The sequence below is a fragment of the Pteropus alecto genome, unplaced genomic scaffold (genome assembly GCF_000325575.1).
Source record: "Pteropus alecto unplaced genomic scaffold, ASM32557v1 scaffold146, whole genome shotgun sequence".
NCBI lineage: Eukaryota > Metazoa > Chordata > Mammalia > Chiroptera > Pteropodidae > Pteropus > Pteropus alecto.
Genome location: NW_006442107.1, coordinates 14,251,560 through 14,267,831, shown reverse-complemented (window position 1 = coordinate 14,267,831; position 16,272 = coordinate 14,251,560). Strand labels below are relative to the sequence as shown.

General features: G+C 37.0%; 1 protein-coding gene across 1 annotated transcript in view; it reads left to right on the top strand.

Moving 5' to 3' along the window:
* Positions 1–16,272, top strand: part of GALNT1 (polypeptide N-acetylgalactosaminyltransferase 1) — a 94,839-nt gene that overhangs the window by 74,093 nt on the left and 4,474 nt on the right. The window contains exons 8-11 of the mRNA XM_015595770.2: positions 817–997; positions 1,852–1,991; positions 12,440–12,538; positions 13,005–13,139. Of these exons, the coding sequence (XP_015451256.1) occupies positions 817–997; positions 1,852–1,991; positions 12,440–12,538; positions 13,005–13,139 (555 nt within the window). The remainder of the gene's footprint in view (positions 1–816; positions 998–1,851; positions 1,992–12,439; positions 12,539–13,004; positions 13,140–16,272) is intronic.

The window sequence follows — 16,272 nt, the reverse complement described above, 5'->3', positions numbered from 1 at the left end:
TTGTAGTGGATCTCTTTGCCTTCTTATAAAAGGAGAGGTTTGGACTCCAGATCATTTTGGAGATCTTATCCAGCTTTGCCATTTTATAATCCTGAGAAAATGTTAAAATAGACACAAAATCATAACTTTTCAAAATATGTTTTAAATAGTTAGTAGATTTTTAACTTATGGAAAATGTATTTTGAAAGGAACAAAAGGATAATTGCCTTAAATTAAGGATGTCAAAACAATGATCTGTCTTTTTTTATCCCTTTTTTGTTTTTATGCTCACAGGGACAACAAATTGTGGTATTGCTGTCTAAATAACTCGTGAGAGATCCAGTTTAGATTCCTAGGTTCCGTTTAACATACAGGCTGTGACACAGGTTTGCAGAAGAAGGAACAGATAGGACTCTGGCTGAATACTTCATGGTCAGAGTTTTTTTCACCATGAACCATGTTAATAAATACACTATATATTATATATGTACAATCCAGAAAACGTAAACATTTCATGAAACAGTATGTCCTTGTTAGCAAGTACTGGTTGTAGTTCATCAAATTTGAATTTATGATTCTTTTATGAGTCATGGACTGCAGTTAGAAAAATATTGCTTTAGACCTCATGTCTTTTCTGTATTTAGCCTTTAACCTGTCTTTTCTGAATTATAACCTTGAACAGTTTGCTCCTAAGGAAACACTGGCTTTGTGACCAGGTAACAGGAGCTCCACTGTATGCCTTGATTCTGTGAGATTCCAAGTATGAAACTCAATAGATGTGAACAGATTTTTAAACTATCAGTGTTTAAAACCAGTCTTCTTGGATATTGTTTTCAGATTTGGCAGTGTGGAGGAACTTTGGAGATTGTTACTTGCTCACATGTTGGACATGTGTTTCGGAAAGCTACACCCTACACATTTCCAGGAGGCACAGGGCAGATTATCAATAAAAACAATAGACGACTTGCAGAAGTGTGGATGGATGAATTCAAGAATTTCTTCTACATAATTTCTCCAGGTTAGCATTATTTGGCATCAGAAATATAAAACTAACTCACTTGTCCCTTATCCTAATGCATCGAGGATAGGTGAGAAGGATAGAAAGAAGCTTTGAGCAAAGGCAAAACACCTATCTCATAAGTCATTGTAAGGAATAAATGAAATCACACACAGTATTAAAAGCACTTGAATAATGCCTGGTATATTAATAATAATAAATTATCCAGGTCAGTATTGCAGAAATTATTGTTAGTCCAGGTGTTATCCATGTGTGTGGGTTTTTTGTTTTTGTTTTTGTAACTGCAACATTTTATGTTGATATGAAAGTGTTTAATATCTCAAGGTCAGTGCAGAGCCCCTGTACCGTGTCTCAGGGGACTTTTCTCCAGGAATTTTTCTTTGCCCTTCAGAATTTTGTGGGAATAGCTGTTCCGTTAGCTATAAATCTGCCTGACATTACCATTCCATTCTCATTTTTAAATTACCACAAAACTGTCAGGTGGCAAGGTATACAATTCAGTGAGTTATTGAGAGAAACCTAACTGGGAACAGTTAATTGTTCTGTTTAATATTTGGGCAAAATCTTGATTTTTTTTTGTTTTTGCCATAACATTAAAATTTTCTGATCCCGTATAACTTATATTTGTAATATTATTAGCATGTATATCGGTCTCATACATTTTTCTTTGAAAAATACGTTAATCTATTTCCTTGTTTTTTACTTCGAGAGGTAGATTTATGATATAACACTTGTATAGTCACATATTGCCACAATGGTACCACTTTTCTCATTCATCTGGCTTATTAGATATAATATATAAATAGAATCGTGTTTCTCAATAGAATAATTCAGTCACTCATTTCCTTTAACAGGTGTTACCAAGGTAGATTATGGAGATATAGCATCAAGACTTGGTCTGAGACACAAACTCCAATGCAAACCTTTCTCTTGGTACCTGGAGAATATTTATCCTGACTCTCAAATTCCACGTCACTATTTCTCTTTGGGAGAGGTAAAAAAAAAAAAAAGTATTCTATGTGGTTATTATGTTCTCACTTATCAAAATCAATAGAGGTTAAACTTCCAACAAGGGAATACCTTCATATTAAAATTATATGACCTCAAGTGTGGGGACATTCTTGTTAGAACTTGACACAGTCTATCTCATAACTTGAAACCTTGTTAATTTTTTATCATGTTATATTTTATTAAAATAAGAATGCTCTACTCCTAGCCTTTCGCAGTTAGACTCTTGTTAGAATATATTGTCTTCTTTGATAGGCTTCTTATTTTAACAAACTGACTCATTTAGTTAAAACCACATACTCTTAAAGCTAATGTGCTAGTGTTAATTAGCCTGAATCAAAGCTTGAGGAACTTCAAAGTAAAGAAAAATTATAAAGAACTGATGAGGAAACTTGAAAGACCATTTATAATTAATTATTTTTGGCACTCATTCTTTTCCCTCTTTGGGAGTTCTAAATCTCAGTTTGGGCAGAGAGGTTAGAAAGAAGGTTGGTAAGCATGTTTGTTTCTGATGATAGACTTTAATTATTGCTCTTCAAATTCAGGTGCAAATTTTCTTGAAACTTAAAATAATGTGCTTATTAGTACTTACAATTAACTTATACAGTTAATACAATTAGGTATGTTTTGGAGTTTGGCCTTTGTATCTTTATGAGTCCCCATAATATAAGGTATGGTGTGAGACAGACTTATAACTACCTAGGTAGTCACAAGAAACTATTTCTTGTGCCCCTCTTCCACAGTATACCTAAAATGTCTGTAGCCATGCATTCTCCCTCCCAGCCAAAACTGTACTCTGTGTATAGGAAATCCAAATAGTCCTCTTTGGCTCAGGAGTTTGATCAAGTCAGGGACTGTTAATTCCCTACGGCTGCCATAATAAAGTACCACAAACTATGGGTGGCTTAAACAACAGAAATTTATTGTCTCACGGTTTTGAAGACTAGAAATCTCAGAACAAGGCATGAGCAGGTTTCGTTCCTTCTGAGGTTTGTGAGGAAGAACTGTTCTCTGCTTCTCCCTAGCTTCTGGTGGTTTGCTGACAATCTTTGGTGTTCCTTAGTGTGTAGAAGCATCACCTTCATCGTCATATAGCATTCTCCTGTGTGCTTGTCTGTCTTCAAATTTCCCTTTTGTAAGGACTCTAGTCATGTTGGATTAGGCTCCACCCAAATGACCTCATTTTAATTTGATCACCTCTGTAAAGACCCTGTCTCCAAATAACATCACATTCTAAGGTACCAGGGGTTATGATATCATAGGAATTTGGAGGGGGTGGATACAGTTTAACCTTTAACAAGGATTGAGCTAGTTGGGGCTGGGTTACAATTTTAGGAAGCCTCAGTTCACTTCTGGCTCACATGTTTCTTAGGTCTAGTCCTCCAAAGCTTTTTAATAATGGCATGCACGGTCTCTGTATCCTCAACCCTGAAAGTTTTGCCTGAGGTTTTGAAAGTAGTACTTTAGCATTCCACCTTATTCAGTGGGGACACTAGTTGTTAATTTTTGCAGGTCTTCTGTCTAACAGGAATTTGTCTCCTAAGCACCAGGAGATTGTGGAAGATTTCATTCTGCCTTTCTAGCCCCAGCTTCCTGCCCACCCAGAGCTCAGCAAATGTTTCATCAGGAAAATAGCCTTGCATTTGGGGCTTAATTTTTAATTTGTCACATGACCAAAACACCACTATGATCTTTCCCAGAGAAAAGGTGCTTTTTTGGGCCACACCCTGTTCTTAGCCTGCACTATCAGCAAATGTTCTCACAGAGGAAGACAACTGGTGATTGTCAGCTTTCACCTAGCAAGGGCTCTTCCCTCTCTGGAATTATAGTTCACTTCATCCTAATTGCTTTCATAGCTCTCCGCAGCCTCAAAACCAGGACTTTTGTAATTTAACTGTTTTTCCCCCTAGCTGTTGGAGCAGAAGTTTTGGGTTACTGTGTCCTACTGAGAAGCAGTGTTTCTCCTTCTCTTCTCTACTACAGTATAATACCCCAAACCAGTAGGCCATAAAGATTCTAGGTCTCATTTCTTAATAATCTAACTTTCCAAGGTCTCTCTTTTTTTTCTTTTCTTTTTTTTTTTTTTATTAGATCAAGACAGTGATTTTCAGTTTCTGGTCACAATCCAGTAGTGGCTTATAAATCATTTTAGCTGTTTAAGACCATCAGTTTTTTAATAGTCTAGAATAGTACATTGCTTATAGTAAAGGAATTTTGTTTTTACTGGGTCAATCTGCAATTCATTGTCTTTTAATTATGAGATTGACTTTTAGAACGCATATGAAGCCAGATGGGAAAACAACAACTTCTGTGAGAAATTGATAGGACAAGATTTCCTTTTGTAAGTCACAGCACCAAATGATACGAGTGGACAGGGCTACAACCAGGCCCCATCCCAGGACTGAATCTGACACTCAGGAAAAGTCACCCCCCAGTCCTTAGAGGGTTGTCACCTCTTAATTCATTTTATTCATCCAACAAGTATTTGAGTACTATGTGATAAGTACTGTTTTAAGTACTGGGGATATAGCAGTGGAAGAAATAAAGCCTCTGCTTTTGTGGATCTTACAGTCTCTGGAGGAAGACAGATTTTTAAAAAAATATACAATATGTCAGGTGGTGGTAAAGGCAGAGAGGATAGAGAATGACCGGTGGTGTGAGTTGTGGTACTCTTGCATGTAAGGTAACTGAAAAAGTTCTGTACAAGGTGATTTTTGAGCATAGCACTGAAGGAAGTGAATGGGCAAGCCGTATGAATTTCTGGGGAAAGTATTCTAGGCACAGGGGAAAATGAAAAGGCCCTAAGACAACAGTGTACTTTAGCACATTCCAGAAACAGCAGAGAGGCCTGTGTCTGGAATGGAGTGACAAGGGGGAGGGTAGTACAAGATAAGGCCAAGACCTAGTGAAAATCAAATCACATAGAGCTTCTAGGCCATGGGAAGGACATTGGGTTTTATTCTGAGTAAGATAGAAATCCATAAAGAAATACAAGCAAACTTTCATTGGAAAAGCATTAGACTGTCTGCTATGTCAAGCAAAACTGTTTGGAAACAAGAGGAGAAACTAGTGTGTGGGTGAAAGGAAAAGAATAGTCAAGGATTATATAATAATTAAGATTTAGCCTGAGAAACTAGGGCAGTGAAGTTGGCATTACTGAAATGGGGAAGCCTGTACAGCAGGTACAGAGGCATTAAACAGTGCTGTCTGGGACATGTTAAATTTGATCCAGGTAAAGATACTGGGTAGGCAGCTGCATTAAAAAAATCTGCAGCTCGGATGAGAGGTTGGGGATGGAGGTCTAAAGTTAGGGATTGTTAGTATATAAGTGGTTTTTAAAACCACAAAACTTCATAAGATCACCTTGAGAAGAATGAATGTAGATGAAGAAGAGGGGAGGGATGAGGACCAAGCCACAGGGAACTCCGCAGTTTAGAAATTATGAAGATGAGAAATCAGCCAAAAAAGACAGTGACTATTGAAATAGAAGGAGAGACAAGAAAGTGATGTCATGGAGACTAAGTGATGGACTTCTTTCAAGAAAGAGGAAGTGATTAACTATTGATTGCTATAGAGAAGTAAGACAAGTACTGAGAATTGGTCATAGGATTGGCAAGGGAGTAGTAGTAAGTAGGGTCCATCTTACTGTGTCAAGAGGGTTCCCCAATGGAGATTGGTAGGGACAAAATCCCTGATAGCTTCAAGGGAGATAGGGAGAAAAGGAAGTGGAGATCACGTGTGTGGACAAGTCTTACAAGAATTTTGTTGTAAAGAAGAGCAGAGAAATGGGTGGTAGCTGGAGGGGAATATGGGGTTAAAGAAGGTTTTTTTCCTGGTTATTTGTGTTTCAGTGAAACTGTGTGCTCATGCAAATGACCCAAAAGATAAAATGCGAAGATGATAAAAACAAACCACTGCTTGCGGGAGTCATGTGGTAGTCAGATGGGACAGGATACGCCCCAGGTTACAAGTAAAGATAGTGAGTGGGGACAAGGGGAGAAGGCAGTTCATCCATCGCAGTAGGATGGAAGGTAGAGGGAATGGAGACTTGTGCAGGTCAGTTGTAAATTTGGGAGTAGAAACTGGTATTTTGTGGTGGAAGTGTGAGGAAGTTCTCTGATGACTTGTTTTGTCAGATGAACACATTGGCAAGAGTAAAGACGAGGTATTGGTGATGGGGGTTTGGAGGAAAGAGGAAGAGATGTAAAGTAGAAACATAGGTTATGGGAGAGCAAATAGATCACAGAAGGGACTGGTTGGTGTTGAGAGAGTGAAACCTTTTGACCTGGTTGCATTTTCTCCCGTGCTAGGGCAAGCACAGACTCCTGTGTTCATCCTTAGTAGTTACTGAGGCCGCTTCAAGGTTTAATGCATCCTACCTCTGAACTTTGTTGTGCTTTAAGGAATTCACTCTCAAACAAGTGAGGGATATGCAGAGTTTCTTGCATCATTTATGAACATCTGTTCCCTTTTATTTAGCCTCATTCTAGTCAAGAAAGGCCCGGGGAGGGTGCTGTGCTGTGGGAAGATTTATAACAGTTACTCCTATAACTTGCCTTTAGAATAGAGAATGAAAATTGTTTTTTTTCCTTCGAACTGACCCAGTTTTGGACGTAGGAGGCATTGTTAGCTGGGCCAGAATATAGGCATATTACAAAGAACCACTTGTCTAACCCATGTAGATGATTGCCAAGGCAAACTTGCCTTTTACCTGCCTCTTGGCAGCTAGTTTTCTGTATAAGAAACAGATTTAACCCTCTGTGGCCTGCTTGTTATTGCCTTATTAACTAAGCAGCTGGTCCTAACCTTATACGCCCTTAAAAACAGGCCACACTATCCAGATGAAAACTCTGATTTCTGGTGCCGGGTGGTTTTCGAGCATCGGCCACAGTGCAGCCAGTGGTCTTAAGCTTGCGGTCATAGTTCCACCTCAGTGAGCCTTCCTTCAATAGAGACTGGAATTTAGCCTTTCAAGGATATTTTGTCATACTTCAAGGGCCTAGGGGAACTTGAAATAATAGGAATTTAGAGTAGAAAGGGAAATTAAAAGGTATAAATTTAGTCTCTGGCTTCACTGAGTCCAGTTCTCATAAGCTCCTATAGGACCTGGAACTGAATAAATGAGTTTCATTGTGATACCCAATAGTTGTTCATTGAGATGAGTATTCTAAACCACCATCACAGAAAGTAAATAATCCAGACCTTTGATGTATAAACCAGTTTTTTGGACTGACCAGTTGTTTCTCCAGGCAGATCTGATTACCTCTAAGATTTAGTGAGCCTGAACTCCATGTCAAGTACCAGTCTGAGTGCTTTACAAATATTAACTCATTTTATCCTCACGTCAACACTGAGATTTAGGTGTTATTATCCCCACTTCACGGTAAGTAAATTGAGGCATAACTAAATGGTTTAAACTTGGGTTAGGTCATAGCCATAAAATGGAAGAGACAGGATTTGAACACAGGCAGTCTGGCTTGAGAGCTGTGTTCTTTAACAACTCGTACTCTTTCTCACATCTAAGCCATCTTTACCTTATGTCAAAGAGTAAAATAACAACTTCAGTTTCCACTATACTAGATTCCAAAAATCCTTTAACCACTTATGTTGTCTACCCTAATGTAGATACCAAGAGATTCTGGAGGAGACTGTAGCAGAAATTAAGGAATTTAGACTCTAATTGCCTGTTTCCCAGGAATGAGTGTATTCACAATTATTTTCAACTCTTAAGGTCAAAAATAGTATTTTAGTGATAGCTATGTACACCTAAGTTGCTACTTTACAGGAGCTGAAGAGTTGCTAATCTGTGGATAAGGAAGGGAAACGGACAGTTATTCTGGGCCTATTATGTGTAGTTTCTTGTAGGGCTCTGTATGTTTTACATCATTGAGAGATTTCAGCAAACCTGAAAGAGCATTATTCTTGTTTTACAGATGAAAAAATGAGGTTACCATAGCAATATTTCTCAGTTACTGTGTAGAGTGCTAATATCTAACATTCCTCAGAGTGCTCAATTAGAAAGGAAGGCGGGAGTAGATTTTGTCGCCAAAAATGTTTCGGAAATAATGCTTTTTATATCCTGTACCACCAGCCCCTACCTCTACCAAGAGTCACAGCATGTAGTAGGCTTTGAGAAGTCCTTCAGTAAAGAAACCTATTTAAATTTAACCCAACATTTCCCAAACATTTGATCACAAAACCTTTTTTGGTGGCACATGTGTCCATACCTGGCCAGATACTGTTGTTCAGAACATGGTCTGGGGAATCACTGTCTTAAAGTATTGATCTGCCAAGGTCTTATGGCTAGTAATGGTAGGGTTGGGAGTGAGGCCCAGGTCTGCATGTCCCCAAACCCGCTCTCACTTCTGCACATCTGCCTCCACACACCTTGAAAGTGTGGCTGTTTCCCCTCGATTACTCTAGTCCAGGGATTGCTGTGATTCAAGTAGAAAACTTCCTGCTTCTGACAACTCACCCTCTAGCATTCTCAGGTTTGTAATGGTGCCTCCAAATGTCTTGGTTTGGCTCATTGGCAAATCTGGCTTCGTAAGCAAAGATGTGTTACTCAGTCATAAACAAATTCTGTAAAAAGGACCATTTGCCCACTAACTTTCCCCCTTAATATTATTTAAATCCCTGAGGACTTCTACTGATTCCAGAAAGTATGAACTAAACTTGGGCACTTGTGCATGCTTTTCACAGAGTGCCAAGGATGTGATAAGCTTCGTTAGCATGTTTCTACTGTTTGTCATTATTGACAAGTTGCCCTCAAATAGGTGGAAGACTTTTTCCTATGTGTCAGCATCTTGTCTTGCGTATCCAGCATAGTAGCCACTAGCCACATGTGGTTATTTAAATTAAAGTTAAATAAAATTCAGTTCCTCAGTCACACTAACCACATATAATAGTGCTCAATAGCAAGAAGTAAAAGGAAAAAAATAATAAAGTGCTCAATAGCCACACATGGCTAGTGGCTACCATATTAGTCAGCACCAATATAAAACATTTCCATCATACAAAGTTCTGTTGGACAGTGCTGGAGACATTAACACAGATAGCCGACACAGGAGGTTATCCATCTATCTTGCCATCATTACACAGATTTCTTCCTGCCAAGGCCCTAACTTGAGATGTCCATATTTGCTTGTCAAACCCAGTGTTTTAAAAACATAACTACTGTATATACTCTGATTATCTTTTCTCTTAAATAATTTAGAATATGTACATCCTAAAACAACTTTCATAGGGCTGTGCTATATCAAATTCCCAAACTATTCTGTCACTTATTTTCTTGCGGTGTTAGGAGAATATCAGGATCATATTTATATTCAGGAGTATCTACTCTAGTGAGGAAAAGTTCTCATTTTTCAATATCAAATCAATCTTTTAGTTTAAGGGTCCTTGATAATTTAGAATCTCAGTTGCCATTAGAGATCCTGATGATCACCAAATACTCTATTACCAAACAAGGGGACTTCTCTCATTTCTCTTTCCAAAATAGTAATCAAGATATAACTTGGAATGCAAGTAAACTAGAAGGAATTGATAATGTAACAAGACCACTGAACATTCTTTGTTGATCCACACTATGTATATGCCAAAAGATGGGACAGAGTCCTCTAAAGAGTGAGAGAACCCAGAAGCTAGCCTATCTTTTTCTTAGATTAAACTTTAAATACTCTCTAACTTATCAGAAGGTTCCCGTTTTTTCTTTTTTGTGTTAGTCCTACTGTTTTTAGAAATACAATGTAGAAGTGTTCTCGACATTTAATTAGAACATCCATGTATCAGCCAGTCTTAAATTCTTTCATGTATTTTCCTTTGCCTTGATAACATGCCTATACTTTATGTCATTCTACATTTCCTACATCACCTCAAATGTGCAGGACATCGCTCTAGTATTCCCTGCATTTTAGAGGAGTGCTGTCAGGTTCCGGATCACCCATCTCAACTGCACCTCACTGACCACATCTTGCTGATCGAGGTTCACTGTCACTCTAACAGTTAGTGGAAATCAGTGGTTTCCAATTCTTGGAAGAAATTCTACTTTTAACACCTGTGGTCAGTATGACCCCAAGGGATAGAGACTTAGATCTTTCATGTCAGAAAACAACCCCAAATTACTCACTAGAATGTTGTTAAGGATGGTATATGCTGTTACATACAAAACTCGTAGAACAATGCCTAGCCAGAATATGCATAATTTATTTGCTATAATTAGCAACATCAGTCATGGAAACAAAATAACAATTTATTATAAGATAGTTATAGAGTAATAGGAAACCCTATTATATTTGGGGAGAATTGTATTAATTAATTTTGAGTTTGGTAAAAGGGTAATAATTAGTTAACCAAAAGGCCATTCCATATGAGAGAGAGAAGAAACCAAGAGAGAAGGCATATTGGGTCTTCTCTAATCTTTTCTATAGCACTTATTACCTTTCTTCAGCAACCTTTACATCTATATTTGAAAGAAAAAGAAAAAAAAAAACTGGAGAATTTATAATTTTTTCCAGAAGTACAAGGAAATAATTGTTTTATATGAATGTATATGATAAAGATATATCTTGTCATAATCTGAATTATTTTTCAAGTAAAGTAGCCATGATCATCAAATACCACAGAAATGCAATTTGTATCTAACTATAAAACCTTTTTTTAGTATATGTGCTGCCAAAGCGAGCACTATAAAACTTTTTTTTAAAATTAAATTCGTTGGGGTGATATTAATAAAATTATATAGGTTTCAAGTGTACAGTTCAATCATAAGTCCTATGTATATTGCATTGTATGCTCACCATCCAAAGTTAAATTTCCTTCTGTCACCATATATTTGACCCCCTTTACCCCTATGTACCTCTTCCCTCCTTTCCCTCTGGTAACCACTAAACTGTTGTCTTTGTGTATGACTTTTTGTTTGTCTTGTTCATTTGTTGCTTTCAGTTTTATATTGCTTTTCGGTTTTAAAATTTATGAAGTAATAAGTTTATGAATTGAAATAATAGATTAAAAAATAATGTAAATTACATGGTAAAAGAATTTCTGAATACTACTGTGATGTGTTAGACCCAGGGGAAAAAAGAACCCTGAGATTTCCATCTTGAATAATTGGACAAATTTAGGGATTATTAACAAAAATAGGATATCAGGAGAAGAGGGGAATTTTTGGAAGAATGATAATGATGTTTGTTTTAGATAGCAATTCTCAAGGTCAGGTGTGGAGTGGCAGGGACACATTAAATATTGGAATGAGGAAGTATTACCATTAAAAGGCTCGAAAATCCTCTTTTGCATGAACTGAGTTTGAGGTTGATGCAGTAGCCAGATGAAGGTGACTAGCAATAAGGTGACAATGCAGATTGTTAGTTTCTGAGTCTACTATTGCTAGACTTGGAAGTAGGTATGGATGCATTGTCTCGCCTAACCAGCAAAAAGCCAACATTATCTCCCAGTTCCTGTTAGGAAATTGATCTCAGAAGGATTGGCTCATTTGGATTCAAACCTAATGCCAAAACCCCAATTTTTATTCTTGACCGCTTGTGAATAATATAGTTTTTCACACCTATGTCCTTGTATCTTAACAAGGAAAAAGAAATGCATCTGGGCTTGTTAGTGCCTTATTAAAATATTAGAAAAATATGTAAAGAACACATTTGTTTATAAAAGTGAATGGCTTATTTGCAGTTTTAATGTTACCCCTACTTTATCACACAAATTACTTTTTTATTTTCTATTTGCATAACATGACAGATAGAGCTTGTCACATATCTTCCTTCTGGCTCACTTGCTAGCAATACCATCCATGGGAATAGATTTAGGACTTACAAATGTCTGTTAGTTTACAATATGTTTTTAAACTGCAGTGACTAAGAGGAAACAAAATATCAAGGGGGCATTGCTTAAAATATTTTCCTAATTTTTATGGCTGATTTAAATTCCTTTTATGTAACTGACAGGTATCTAAAAAGGGTTGTGTTTGTACATCATGCTTACGCTTCCAATTAAGCTCCAAACTCTAATTAGAAAATACCCACCACAAGTCTTCTAAGTCTTCAGAGTAATTGTCAAAACTAATGTCCCTTAACTTGGTGGTTAACAGTATCTATGAGCAGTTGTTAAATTGCTTTAAATTATTAAGCAAAGTAGAGTTTATTGAACTAAATACAAATCCTAGAAGAACATCTTGGAAAAATGAAAGAAATAAACAATTTCTTAGAAGATTTCTCCCTGAAACACAAAAATTATATATAGAAACAGACCTTTCCAGACCACAAAATTTTAAATAGCCAGACAGCAATTTCCCCCCACTAACTCAGAGCCCTTACCTCAAGAACTTGAAGTTGTTTTATAGTATAGTGGAAAGTTTAGGTTAATTTTACTGTGTGTGTCTGCCTAGTTAACCTGTTTAACTCCTGATGTTTTATTGTCTCATAGATACGAAATGTGGAAACAAATCAGTGTCTAGATAACATGGCTAGAAAAGAGAATGAAAAAGTTGGAATTTTTAACTGTCATGGTATGGGAGGTAATCAGGTGAGTATGTTATTTTAGCAAAGCTTTAAAAGGGATAATTTTTGGATTTGCTTTTTTATCTAATGTCATTCAAGAAATATTTTCCTATTTTTAAACTAAAGACCTTTCTTTAGGAGAAAGGAGGCTTCAATCTAAAAATAATGATTATTTTCAAACGAAACATTTGTAAAAGGACTCTTGTGAGAACTGTATTTACATTGTTGTGCATGAGATTTATTTTGCCCTCTTTAGTGCAACAGATGACAACCCTTGACAATACACTTAGTGTATACAGAGAACTCAAGGTCATTTTTCTTTTCCTCTGTGTAAAATTAGTGGTAGCTTTTCTGAGCCATTTATTCTCATTACATTAATAAAGTTCACAAATTATGTATATGGAAATACTTGTTTTTTCCCTTCTAGATTATTGGGCATATAAAATGTTGACTACTTTTACTGTTAAAGTTTATATGCATGCATTTTTCAGGTTTTTTCTTATACTGCCAACAAAGAAATTAGAACAGATGACCTTTGCTTAGATGTCTCCAAACTTAATGGCCCAGTCACAATGCTCAAATGCCACCATCTAAAAGGCAACCAACTTTGGGAGTATGATCCCATGGTAAGTTATCTATTTGCATATAGGATAAAATATATAAAATTATGTGACTTTGGGTATATTTATATACTTTATAGCTAAAAAAATGAATTCTTGGGGAATTTAAATATAGATCAGCTTGTTCTTATACTTTAAAATTTGACAAATGGGAAAAATAACATTGGTAAAATAAACATGTTTTAGTCTTCCCAATAATTAAATTAGGTTTGCTTCCAGTCCCTGGGTCCTTGTTGTCACTAAGTAGCCACTCTTCCCTCTGTGTCCTTAAGCTCTGCAGGATAGCGTGGGAGAAGTAGAGCAGTAAGTAGGCTTTTTAAATTACTTAAACATTTAAGTAAAAGGTGAGCTTCAATTAATGAAATTCTCTGGCTCATAATGATTTTTCAGTGAAAACAAAACTTTCTGTATTTATCTTTACTTTCCTCTGGAGCTTCTCCCTCTCCCACCCGCTGTATGTTGTACTCACTCACATACAGTCACTTCGAAGATACTAGTTCAATCAAAGCATCTCCAGTAAGCCGCTCCCTCTGGCCTCATATCTGGCCAACTACTCAACTTGTGCTTTTCCTATATGGTTCTGGAACCAGCACCTGCATCTTTAAGATGTCTTTCTCGGTTTGTTTGTTTTTTTTCCTGCTTACAAACACTAATGTTCTTCATGTAAGGACAAACTTTTGTTCCTGTTTTGCTTTCTATATACCATTCTACTTTTCTCCTGCATTTGTATGATGGTGAGTAATGGCCAGCGCTTGTGCCTCCAGTACTTCAACCCTGGCTCCTGCCTCGGCCTGACACTGTGTGGAAACAGCTCCTGGATGCAAAGCTAGGAACACTCCTGTCTCTTTTTCCTTAACTTCTCTATAGCTTACTGTTGCTAAGCTGATATTTTTAAATGCTCAGATCCATTAGATCTGAGACATGAGATTTATTTTGCTCTTTTTAGCCCAACAGTTGACAACCCTTGACAATACACTTAGTATATACAGAGAACACAAGGTCATTTTTCCTTTCCTCTGTGTAAAATTATTGGTAGCTTTTCTGAGTCATTTATTCTCATTACATTAAAAAAGTTCACAAATTATATATATTGAAATACTTGTTTTTTTCCCTTCCAGATTATTGGGCATATAAAATGTTGATACCCTACTAGCATTGATTAGTCTCCACACCGAAAAAGCTTAAGGCAGTTGGACAGACAGGTGACAGATAGCTAATTGTAACCTTTGAAGAGCAGGATAAAAGCTATAATTATCATTACATAAAGTCCACATGCAACGTAGAAAAAATTTGTCGCCCCCTGCCCCTGCTCTCTAAATGTAACTCTCTAGATGCCCTACTATTGTTTCTTCTCTTAGCTTTCTCTCTGTTCATCTGCTTGCCTCACTTTTTCTTCATTCTACCCCTTAAATGGAGATGTCCAAAATTATGTCTTTGATGATTTTTTCTCCCTGCACTATGTCATATACAAACTTTGATCTACTTTCCCACTTTACATTTAAGGGCATACGTATAGTTCCCTCTGCCTAACAAATCCTACCCATTCTTCAGGGCCCAGTTTTGACATCACTTCCATGAATCCCAGCCAGAAAATTATAATGTAATTATAATTATCTCTGACCCCTGTAATGCTGTGCTGCTTTGCAGTTATTTTATCTACCAGTCTTTTCTCCAGTATTAGATTATTAGATCCTAGATGGCAGAGACCATGTTTTATAAATCCTGGGTCTCCCTTCACAGTGTCAAACTATAATGAAAATATTAAATATAGCAATAGCTCAGTTAATACGACCATTGGAAATAGCCTCAATATTCTGTTCCAGGGTTTCCATGGTACTGCCATTTGGGGTGTAGCTGCCCCATGTACTGCAGGGTGTAGAATCTGACTCCGGACAGTAAGTGCCAGTGGCATCCCAGTCATCATAACAACCAAAATATTTTAAAAATTAAAAAGCATCCCAATTATATGTTCATTGAAAAATGACAGTATATCAGTTAGGTAACATAAAACCTCTTTGTAGTAGCATAAACAAATAATCAGTCTTGGAGGTAAGTGGCTTCTGGTATGGAGTCAGTGGCACAGTGATGTCAGGGATAATATTGCTGCAATATCCCAAGCTTTTCATTGTGGCTGCAAGATGCCTGCTGCAGCTCTCACTATCACATCCCTATTCAAGGCAAGAAGACGGAATGTTTTACTATCCCATGTATTGTTCTTTATCAGGAAAGCCAGAGCTTTTCCTGGATACCCCTCAGCAAACTGTGTTCTGTCTCATGGTCCAGAACTTCATCCCCTAGTAACCCCCAGCTACAAGGGAGGCTGGGAAAGCAGGCATTTGGTTTCCAGTTTTTATGGTGTGATGGGCCACCACATTTGTTCTTCCAAAAGTAAACAACTAGAAATTTAAGGAGCTAGAGATGGTTTAGGCTTTAGGGCATTTAGAAAAAACCAATTATGAGTAAAATTTTACAACTTCTGGAGCACTTTGCAAAGCGTTTTCCCTTAGATAAAATTTTAGTGTTGCAGGCTGGGTTCTCCAAGCAGCAGACTCTGAGGTAGTTTAGTGTATAGGATGTTTATTAGGATGCATCCTTTAGATCAATACTTGTGAAAAGGAAAGGGAGAAGACAGAGTTGGGTAGAGAGAAGAGTCAAACTGCAATGCAGGTCTCACAGGCTGAGCCAATTGCAGAGGGAGCTTCGTAGAGTGGTGTCACAGTTGTCCTGCCTCCATCAATCAAAAACATAGCAATCTGGAACAATAAAATATGTATGTCAGTAATCTGTAATCTAAACTTGAAATCATGAAATTAACTTAGATTTCAAAGGAGCCCTAGAAATAAAATCCAGGACCGTGTACCTGTAAATGTCAAGGCCCAAAATGGAAATTAATTGCCCAAGGTCACAGAGCATGTAAATAGTGTAAATGGATCTCAGACCTGAGACTCTTTGCACAATACAATTTATATTATATTTCACATAGAATTTATATTATATTTTATATTATATTCTAATATTTTACATAGAATTTAAGATACCAGGCTCTTTTGCTTTGACTACTTATATCTGTTTTTTTTTCTGAAATAAAATTTAGATCTTGACCTAGTTACATCTAGAGAGTAGGGGCAGGAGGTGACAA